The sequence below is a fragment of the Brienomyrus brachyistius genome, chromosome 15 (genome assembly GCF_023856365.1).
Source record: "Brienomyrus brachyistius isolate T26 chromosome 15, BBRACH_0.4, whole genome shotgun sequence".
Lineage (NCBI taxonomy): Eukaryota > Metazoa > Chordata > Actinopteri > Osteoglossiformes > Mormyridae > Brienomyrus > Brienomyrus brachyistius.
In genome coordinates, this window is record NC_064547.1 from 20,294,204 (window position 1) to 20,305,415 (window position 11,212).

An 11,212-nucleotide genomic window follows, 5' to 3' on the forward strand; every position below is an offset into this window, starting at 1 on the left:
CAGGGCTCCCCTATTCCAGTCCTGCCGGGCCAGAATCCAACACGGTTTGCTGATTTCCCTGCTCAAACACATCTTACTCAGCTAATTATCAGGTTAAGTAGGTGTGTTTCAACAGGAAAATCTGTAAACTGTTGGATTCCTGCCCTCCAGGCCCGGAACTGGGGAACCCTGCTGTAGTGTGTGAAAATCGCAGGATGGTGGCCTGCTTCTGAGATGCTGGAACCTTCACATATGGCACCAAGAACCATTTACAGTCACTTTGATTGATCGTATTGGCCATTATTAGCTCCTGTCCCAACTGAATGCTGTATATGTATTCAAGTGCAGATACACGATTGCCTGTTTACCTCAGCAAATCAGAGTATTCAACAAACAGTTGAAGTTAGGTGAATTTGGGCCTCTCCATTTTCCATTGTCGTGTGTGTGCGTGTGTGTGTCCTGCAGTGGACTGGCATCCTTCCACGAACTTCATTCATATTAATAGAGTTCGCGGAGCAGATTACCGTGACGATGAAAGGCGGCAATGTCCTTCTCACTCCGCTAGTTTCACTTCCCTCTTCATTAAAGGCACGGCCCTTGGGATTCTGGGAACTGCTGAACTCCTGTCCTGTGTGCATTCGCGTTTTTATTCCCGCTGAGGCACCGCATTTGACGGTGAATGAAGTCCTTTAGAGTTCGGTGCCACATTTGGCCACTAGATGGAGCTCTTGACGCGACAAATTAGGCCACCTTCTAAACATGCAACTACTCTCCTGCCATCTCCCGATGATAGCAGCCTCTCAGACGGGCTTTTTCCTGTGGCCTCTGCTTTGCTGACTGGCATGTCTTTGAAATACATGAAAAACACATTTAAAAGATCTTTGGGGCTAATTTGATATCAGGATGCAGATCCTGTCAACGGGAAGGCATGGTGGTGCAGTGGTTAGCACTGTTGCCTCACACCTCTGGGACCCGGGTTCGAGTCTCTGCCTGTGTCACATGTGTGCGGAGTTTGCATGTTCTCCCCTTGTCGTCGTGGGGTTTCCTTCAGGTACTCCGGTTTCTCCCCACAGTCAAAAAACATGTTGAGGCTAATTGGAGTTGCTAAATTGCCCGTAGGTGTGCATGTGTGAGTGAATGGTGTGTGAGTGTGCCCTGCGATGGACTGGCCCCCCATCCTGGGTTGTTCCCTGCCTCGTGCCCATTGCTTCCGAGATGGGTTCCGGACCCCCTGCGACCCAGTCGGATAAGCGGTTTGGAAAATGGATGGATGGATGGATCCTGTCAACGATCAAAGCATTCCATCACTGCGCTTGCTGTGTCTAGACAACAGGAGCGGTATGAATCACACCCAGGTACCCCAACCCCCCAGGAGTCATAATCACTTATACGGTACAGAGGAACAGGCGTGAGAATCCAGAAGTATAGATAAAACTTGGGCTTTATTATGGGGGGGGGGGGGTAACACACTCAGGACCATAGAGCAGCACTTACGACATAAAGACGTCAATGACAGGACTGGGGAAACAGAAATCCACTTATATAGACCACAGCAATTAACACATCTAGAAACATGTGATAACACAGGGATTCCACACGAGGTAGATATGAGGGGGCAGGACACGTAGTGCAGCAGCATCGTGCTGTTAAGCTCTGCCGCGTGCACAGTGAAAATATAGACAGGTGGGTAAATAAAAATAGACACTCTCAAGAACATGAAAGCGTTTATTAATAACATCTCATAAGCAAGGCTGTTATTAACTGAGTTGTCAAATGTCGGCACAGTCTTACGGTAAATGGTCACACTTGGTTACAGGTCGTGGGCTGACCAACACCATGGTCTGATCATGCACACTCCTCTGCCTACATTCTCCTTATTATTCGTTGTTTGTTTCGAAGATTTCTATAAAACGTACAGCTGTAGCATTAGTTGAAATTCAACAGTAGTCCTTAGTATTGACAAGTACGCTGCAATTTCCTGGTACAGAGTTCACACAATACCCTGTTTAAAAACCTTGTATAAAGGCATTTAGGGCACAGAGAAATATAGAAAAACATACTACATGTACGCAAACAATCAGCCATCCCACTGAGCTCCAGTCGATTTTTTGGAAGTTTATCTTGGTGTAAGAGATCCGTCTGGATGCGTCAGTCCCATGTCTTCAGATGAAGAGCTGAAATCAGGTCCCTCACATACAGTATCCACCCTTTAACCTCGAAGCAGTTCGCACAGGTAGGTGATGATGGAGGAGCATGTGGAGGTCTACGCTGTGGCTCCGCATAGTCTGGAGGATGGAGAGCTGTCCTTCGTGTCCTCCGGTCGACCAGGGACCATGAACGGCCACGTCTAATGAGAGCAAGGTGAAGGTTCTTAGCGGAATGGGATGACAAGGTCAGCATTCTTTAACATGAACCATCAAGTCTTTAAGTGTTTCAATCCACGGATATTCAGTGTTTGATCCAGTTTCACAAGCAAACATCGAAGTAGCCTGCAAACGCACGAATACGCTAAAACACGCGTGCAACACATAAAGATTAACGCCGCAATAAATGTAGAATTTGTGTCAAACTGAGTTTTTCTGTTTCGGCCGAATACTTTACAGTACTTACGCGATTAATGAAATAAATGAAGTGAATATAAAATGAATCGGGGAGAGCGGCGTACCAGGCTGCCGGGCTGCCCTAAGCCGCCGTCGTAAGCTTCCCCCCGCAGCAGCTGCCGCAGGTGCGAGATGTAGCTGGAGGCGAGCCGCAGCGTGTCCAGCTTGGAGAGCTTGGTGTCCGCCGGCACCCAAGGCAGGCTGGTCTTCAGGCGCCTGAACGCCCGGCTCAGCACCCGCATGCGCGCCCTCTCCCGGGCGTTGGCGGCGTTCCGCTGTGACTGCCTGCCGTCGCCGTTCTCCAGTCGGGTGTCCTCCGTTCCCACCCTGGCCCCTCTCTTCTTGCCGCTCTTGAATCGTTCGCCGGTGCTGATCTCATCCTCGGAGCTGAACAGCTGCCCTTTCGCCCCGTCCCGTTTAGACCTCCCGTACTGGAGATCCAGCCTCTGAACAGGCAGCTCCTGGAGGTCTTCAACGTCGCTGAGGGATCCTGTGGACATGTCAGCTCTGCCAATCCTCCAGGCCAGGAGAAACACCTAAAAGCCTTCTCTCTGCTGGACTTGTGTAGACTGATATAATTATTTCTCCGTCAGAGGCATTAGGTTTAATTTAGTAATATGTACCATTAGGGTTAGGCCACGCGCAGATATCTGAAAATATTAATAGATATTGTCCAAGTCGCAGTATGTATAGTTGAGGAGGTGAGCATCAGATGGCCATCAGACTTTAGGCCAGTGGATTTTAATCACACGGCTAATGGAAACCCGCCTTCTTGCAAGTGTGACATGTAAGACCCCAGTGTGTAGAGGGAGTCGGCAAATTTAACTGTACAAACGCTGGCAGGTGTTCAGTTTTTTTTTTTTTTTGGCCAGGGTGGGGGATTTGGTGACGTGTCTCCACCCCTAACATTCTTTAACACTGGGCACTGGAGTGAAAATCCGTAGCGTGGGAAATACGCGCCATTATTTTCAGGTTATCTAGTCGCTTGCCAGCCCGGCGCTAGAATGAAGGACTGTTAGCAAGCCAGGGTTTTTGGCAAATTAGCGCCTATAAGAAGCCCGTTTGTCAGTGATTACTCTGTGTCACTCTGCTGTGTGGCGTACAGGCCAGTTTGTTTTGTGATCGTACTGGTGTGCAACCTCATTCTCATATTTACTGTATTTTATTGATACATCTTAACCATCTTTGCCGCAGCCCAGTCCAGAAAGTACTGAATCATCGCTGAGAAAAGCATAATTCATCTGATTTGTCACACTCTGAGATTACCCACAGCATTTAGCCGTTTGGCTGTGATATTTAAAATGGCACCAAGCAAAGGGGCTCGGTCTGTGCCGGACCCCCACATGGGGCTCTCACAGGCCCGTGAGACATCAGCCTATCAAACGCAGCCAGCGCTCACTGCATTTCACGGAGATATACGCTCTCTCTACGCGTAGCGCTCTTTCACACGGGGGCTTTGTGCATCGGACACAGCTGTCAGCGTGTCCCCTTACATCAGTCGACCTCGCACCGCTTGGAGGGGGCAGTGGGGTCACCAGCCTGGGAAGGCAGGCCTGTTCAGAGCATAAACGTTCTACAGATGCTGATGATGGACACAACAGCGGTGTTTACCATCTCTCAGAGCAGGTGTGTGCATAGGTCCCGGCAAACAGCAATAAGTAATAAACTAGGGCATTCATTATTTTGGACATGCTAACACGGCTAGCTAGCTACGGTCTTCTGACTGTATTCAGTATCTATTTATTTTGCTTTTGAAACACCTGGGGGGTGAAGGGATGGGGGGGGGGGGGGCAAAGTAACTTGCTCCTCTCCTCAGGACAGCAAACAAGTGCCTCAATGTGGCTTCACACTTTTAGGATACTCATGCCATACTCTTCAGTACTGGACTCTTTATTCCTGTTCACTCCCAACATCCTGTACCCATGGCTGTATATTCAGGAATTATTGCTCAGTATTCCTGAGGTAAACAAAATGGTGCATTTGAGGGCATAATATGTATATGTGTGTGTGTGCATGGGTGTGTGTGTGTGTGTGTGAGTCTCATATATACAACTTCATATTCTTCTTACTGTTTTCCTTTTTCTAGTTTATATATGTTTATTTTACTGTGTAATTTATAATTTATAATAGTTCCACTAGGCAATGCACCTGAATTTCATTGTAAACACCACAATGAAAATAAAGAAATTCTGTTCTATATTACGTGCCTGAAACACTTCTGATGTCAGCAAAAACGCTCATCTATTAATTTTCATTACTACTAATCCTGCAATCAGTAATATTGTCTCCTTGGAAGACCTTCAGTGTGTCAGGGCCGCTATTTCCCACAAGACCTGCTTTTTGGGGTATTGGCCGAACAGGTCCCCCAGGCCTGTGTGTCATCACGCAAGGGTTGTGTGAGGAGAATTCATGATCCTGAAAATCTGTGTTTACAAGACGGCTCCCGGATATGTGCTACCCTCAACATGAGCAGTTAATATTTGACCTACAGATTATATCAGAGTATATCATACTCACTCACTTTCTGTAAATATACACCGAAAAATGGAAAAAGGATGAAATGCTTTTCTGTTGTTCTTCAATAATGTATAGCATGAGTAAAGTTTACTCGTGAAGTGATTTAAAAAACAAAAAACTGAAGCAATGAAACATTATGTTCTCGTCGCTGCGGCCTGCAATGAATGCAGTCTGTCCTTCAGTAAACTCATCATTGGTTTTCAGCATTGTAATCATGAGATGGTCACTAATTGTGCTTTTTAATCAATCTCACTGCTTGTTCTTGGAAGACACTACACCCTGCGGCGACAGCAGCAGTGATTACAAGGCCTCAACCAGCGTCGAGCGTCTCAGACAGCTGGGAATAATTGTACTAACTCATTAAGCTGCGCAAGCACAGTCCCATTCAAGTAGACTTTACTTCCTGAAGACATCCCCACAGGATTGGTCAGCGAACTCTAATATGTTCGTAGGATTGGCCAGAGAACTCTTACCGTTCCATGGGATTGGCCAGAGAATTCTTACCCTTCCATGGGATTGGCCAGAGAATTCTTACCTCTTTTTTTCCCAGAGGCCACTTGGCATCCGACAAAAGCTCACATGTAATAGATACGACATGGTGGTAATGCCATGATCCAGCTCACGCTATCAGTCAGCTGCTGGGGCCAGAGATCATTTCAGCCTGGGACCTAATGGATGGGGCACGGGGGCGCCTCGTTCCACATCTTAATCGTTTCTGTTGATTGCTGTTTGCCGTGTGCTTCCAGCCTGGTTCTGCTTAACGCCGAAGCCTGCCGATGATTTACGTGGCAGGCAGAGCAGAGAGCAGCACTTTGGGCCTTAAGCAGGGAAACTGCAGCCGCTTGCAGTCCTGCAGAATGTCACAGACGTGAGCCTGGCACTTTTGGGAAATGGGGCTGTTTCCACACTTCCGTGCATTTCGACTTCATCAGAGTAGAGCTCATTTGAAATGCTCACAGGGATATGAAATACCCACTCATATCTGCTAGCCTTGAAAGGCAGTAAACAGCGAGGCTCCGTGATACTGCTCAGTAAGCTGGATGACATCCACTCTGCCCTGACAATTCCCAGCCAGCCTGACAGCTATTCAGCCCCTTTTAATCTGGATGAAATTGTCATTTTTATTACAAGTTTGACCATTGGCCAAAGATTATCTAAAGGCACAGCTGAGAATCAGGCTGCAGACATTTTGAAGGTCTGCCAAGACCATTGGAGTGTTGGGGGGGGGGGGTGATTGGGGCGGGGGGGGGGGGGGCATCTCAGTGAACCTGTTTGTTATTCTAAACCGCAGCCTAAAACTGTCAGAGGAAGAATCTCACCAAATTGGGCCTCGTATTGACCCGGCTAAGAATAGAAGAATACATTCTCCCTGGTCTTTGTTCATTTTTATTTATCCCATAGCTGCATTAGCGGTTGGGAGATGGATGGATATTCCTCCACGGTGACAAAGCATATTCAGATGAAGAGAAAATTGGCCATCTCCCCCGATAGTTACAGACACATAAATAATATTTCCAGAAAACAATATACAGTAGGATGTCATAGCAAGACATCATCTCACCTTCGTCACTCCTGTTGAGTGCAGAGAGCCATTTCCTGGAAGGTTCTTTAGAAAAGGTCTCAGTATTACACCTGCAGTCAGGTATGGCTAAGATTTACCATCAATATGTCAACATATGCTATATTTACTAGGGAGCCCCACCCTCAACATAGGTGTAATACATGGGGCACTCCTCCCTGTTTGCTGACATGTTCAAATGTTCCATCCAGGGACACTTCCAATGTGCAAGTCGTCACAAGAACAGGGCAGGCTTATAAAAGTAAGAAGGCACTGAGCACATGGTCTGAGGTCAAAGGTCAGCTCCACGCTGCCCACACCTGCATGGCCGTGTTTCTGCCTCAGTCCTCTCTGAGAGGAGACTCTGAGTACTCAGTGCTGAGAGGACTCATGAGGTACGTCGCTGAGCAGCACTCAAGCAAGAGCAGAAATGGGTCAGACTAACGAGGAGGCCATGGTACTGAGCCAGTGTGGTCTGTACGCCAACCAACGGGGGCCTGAAACCAGAACCCAAAAAGGCAAACAGAACCAAACGACTCCCGAGAACTAAGGGGTCAGAGATGGATCCCTAAAACCCAGATAAGGGAACTAACTACTAAAACCAAATGGGAAAAACCAAACATCAAGATTAGTCAGGATGAGCTTAAATATGCTTCAGATCAGGTGTGTGTCACATTAGGACCATCTGCAGGTGGGGAACACCATGGATTCTGGACTGGGGGTAAAGAGAGGCGCAGAATGGCAAAAGTTTGGACACACCCACCCATATAAAGGTTTATTTGTACTTTTCCCTATATTTTAGAATAATTACAAAGACATCAAAACTATAAAATAATATATATGGAATTATGCATGAATTAAAAAAGTATTAAACAAAAAAAAAATTTGTTGGGTGGGGGGCAGCTCTGTGGGTTGAGACTCAGAATGTTGCTGGTTCAGATCCCTACTTTAACCCCTACTGCTCCAGGGACTGGCTGACCATACTGTCTCCTCTATGCCAGTTCCATGAGGTGGCCTCCTGGGATGCTTTTCCAGCTGTCCTGAAGGAGGTCCCACATATATGCTGAGCTCTCATTGGCTGCTTCTCCTTCACTCTCTGGTCCAAAACCATTTCTGGTTTAGGTCAGGTGGCCTGGTCATGCGACACGACATGCTATCACTCCCCTTTGCCGCATTGTGTGTCCAAATTTTTGACCAGTACCGAATACATCCATTTTTACATCCCACAAGGTTATAGGGATGAGGGAATATTGATTGTCCAAAGACATATTTTGAATGCTGTGTCAGTTGAGTCGTCGTCATGGGGGCCAGCAGATGTGTAAGTGGGGGCACCGTCCCCGAGAAAAAGCCTAAAACGGGGAAAAACAACAAGCAGTCATGAAGCCGTGAAGATGTGAGCGTCTCGCTCTCATTTGGGATGGTGATTAAGCCTCTGCTAGAAATCAACAGGAATTTCATTTTTAATCAGTACTGCATTTCCTCAGCATGTATGACTCACTGCATGCCAAACGTCTGCATCAGCTGTGTCCTCGCTGAGAAGCTGTGCGCAGCCTCTACCATGTCGCCCTACCCAGCACGCTGAGAGTCCGATGCCCCTGAGCCCACAGGAGCCAGCGTGAGGACGGCCTCGGAGGGGGCTATTCAGGGAAGCTCTGCATGCACATCACTCCCCGTAAAAGAGACTCGCGGTAAAAATCTGTGTCTTTTATCTTTTCCTTGGTGATGGGACCTCCTGAAAACCATTCTCTGCAACTTCAGACGCTAACAGCTGCGTCTTGTCTGGGCGTTGCGACTCCCGCATATTAAATATCATTATTTATCAGTGACAAAACACGCTGCACTACACAGCTGGACGCTATCGCCGTTTGTTTGTCACTGAAGTGATTAGAAGTTCACTATCAGTGCATCATCTGCTCGGCGATGAAATCAGAGCCTTACATCATACTGTGTTTTCCTGGCTTATTACCCAGGCCATTAGAAGTTGCTCTGCAGTTACCCACATGCCCTGTTACCCTCCAATTGCCCTCCCTCTAATGTTGGGTATGACGAGAATTCCTGTTAACTGATTGGCATATCCCGTAACCCATCCCATCCCATAATGCCATGTCCCATAACATACAAACAAAGGAACAAAATAAACAGGACATTTGATTCTCTTGTTGACTTGTAGGATATGCCAGCACACCAAACACCATTTAGCCAGACCGATATGTTAATGTTGGGAACTCTCTCTGGTTGGCTGTGTGCTACGTTTATTATTGTCTCTATTGGAGAGGTGTGTTGATTTTGAACTATACTGTCTAGCTGAACCACTCATCTTTAGTAAGATTGGGGGGATCACCTACAAGTTCATCTACAGGGATAACCTTGGGCAGACTGGGGTTAAACCATTTCTGGACAAGGCAGTTCTCAGCTAACGCGGCCCGGGATACTTAGTCCACTCACTCTGACTAATTGCCAGAAACATACGTTCTTATAAACAAAGCAAGAGCCTGATTCCAACATGATACATCTGGTGACCAGAACACATAGAGGAATCAAACCACTCTTGCAGAAGGTCGAGATGTTGCGGTGTTCCTTACAGACCATGATACTCTCAGTCGAATAGCTGGAAAAAACCTGGTGTCGTCCTCCGGAGGAGAAGGGGCGGTGGTACCACCCAGCAACCAAGAGAGTGCATCTGGTTCCATGCAAAATGATGAAATTTAAGAACCCAGTGAGCCCAGCAAGGGTTTCAGCCATTTAGTAGTTTGTAAAGACTGTAGGTTCTTATTGTCCATAAGGACCTGGAGCAGATGCTTTGCACAACTGAGTCATTGTCTCTATTCTTCAAGGACGAATTTCACAACTAGTAGTGCTATGTTTCTGATGTCAGCGTTGGTGAAACGATGGTGAAAAAAGCACACTTGGCAATTTGATCTGCATACCTGTATGTTGCAACGAGACTGCCCCAGTGCTAATGCATGAAGCGTGAACTACTAATGCTTAAAGATTGAAGCGGATGGAAACCATCTTAGGCTCCACAAAAATGTTCTTATGGGCCTATGGGGCCAGATCCCGTCTTTTACGAAGGTTAGATATGTGCGCTGGACTGAATCCAAAAACAGAATGTCTAAAAAATTGGCAAAACCCAAAAAATACTTCTCGGACTGACATGTGACTAAGCTAGTATTAGACAGCCGTGACTTTCTTGGGGTATATATATATATATATTCAGAGGTACTGCTAGAGATTTTGGGCCCCATTTACTGGGCCCCCAACTCGGACAAATCGAATTATGTAACAGGTTTTTAGGGCCTATGTTGCTCAAGGGCCTTTGTAATTGTCCTAACTTCCCCCCCTTTGCATTAAGAATGTGGCGTTCTGTATGTACTGTATACATATTGATTTTTATGTCGCCCGTTAACAGAGCCCCTTAGCACATATCCTAGAAAATAGACTGGCGTAATGTGACATTTTCACAGAATCCCCTCCATGTGAAGATATAACCAGCCACGCACTTTGTGGACTTGTAGTACATGTTGATACTTGTCTGATAGATAGACTGGAATTTCATTGAGCCACACAATAGCAAACATGTTCCGCAGGACCCAAAGGACGTCACCTAAAACCTAGAGGGAGCACTAACCAAACCGAACGGCATTATCAAATACTTATCGAGGCCGCCGTTGATGTGGAAAACTTTCCACTCATTAGGAGGAAGCTGAAGGTCTTATGGTGGAATTCTGTAATGCGTCTGTAATGTCCATGGCCTGGGTCTTTGGAATAGACGAAGTATAGATGTGTCAATATGGAGGAGTGAAACATCAGTTGTGTGCGTGTCAGGCCATCATTGTAATTAACGTTTTTAATGGACACTGTATAGTAAGTAGGGCACTGGGGAAGATTGCAGTGGTCGACATCTACTGCTGGTCTGTGATATAAGATTGATTCTGTCACCTCCATGACATGGGATGCTTTCTGCCTTATGGAGAAGACTGCACTGCAAAGTAATGTTTTAAGTATTCTGATAACAGAGTTTTTATTTTAACACATAGGCTTATTTAGATTTTTTTTCAATTCATTTCTGTCAAATTCTTTGTCTCTTTTCCAGTTTCTTGACAATTAAGATATTTCAATGGGTTTGGAGTTAATACCAGGCTGCCATTGCAGGTTTTTTTGTGAAACAGCAGGTAATACTTTATGTGTTATTGTCTCTGCAGATGGTGATGCAATCAATCAAATCAATGCCGTTCATTCATTATGTCATGATAGATTGACATACCATGCAGTGTGTGACATTTGATCAGCATTGACATTTTACTGGTTTCACTTAAAGGATGGATGCTCCTTTAATCCATAACTGCCTATCTACCATCTCCACTGGTCACTTTCTGTATCGGTGGCACATTACATTGGAAGGACGGCCTTACACTGCACTTCTCTGCATATACTCATTGTCTGTCCACTGTAAGCTGTTTACAGTACATGTACCTTTCTAAACTGAGTTAATGTACAGTTCAACCCACTGCACAACCTTAATCAAAAGGTGCACATGCACTATGTACAGCATATAGAA

The 11,212-nt window shown here is 46.2% G+C and overlaps 1 protein-coding gene across 3 annotated transcripts; it reads right to left on the reverse strand.

Annotated features, from left to right (window-relative positions):
* Nucleotides 1-1,402: 1,402 nt before the first annotated feature.
* Nucleotides 1,403-3,361, reverse strand: LOC125708976 (transcription factor 21). 3 transcript variants are annotated; one of them, XM_048976939.1, is made up of 2 exons: nucleotides 2,645-3,361; nucleotides 1,403-2,349 (listed from the first exon to the last, which is right to left on the reverse strand). In XM_048976939.1, exons 1-2 carry the CDS (start codon nucleotides 3,077-3,079, stop codon nucleotides 2,128-2,130), a joined length of 657 nt encoding a protein of 218 aa, XP_048832896.1. In that variant the 5' UTR covers nucleotides 3,080-3,361; the 3' UTR covers nucleotides 1,403-2,127. The 3 variants fall into 3 exon arrangements, with proteins under 3 accessions (XP_048832896.1, XP_048832897.1, XP_048832898.1); XM_048976940.1 differs by having other exon boundaries at nucleotides 2,110-2,326; XM_048976941.1 differs by having other exon boundaries at nucleotides 2,230-2,326; nucleotides 2,590-3,361.
* Nucleotides 3,362-11,212: the final 7,851 nt, after the last annotated feature.

Coding starts and splice junctions, on each gene's coding strand:
- LOC125708976 (XM_048976939.1), bottom strand. CDS start 3,079: ATGTCCACAGGATCCCTCAGCGACGTTGAAGACCTCCAGGAGCTGCCT. Junction 2,350..2,644: donor TAGGGCAGCCCGGCAGCCTG/GTACGCCGCTCT, acceptor CATTCCGCTAAG/AACCTTCACCTTGCTCTCAT.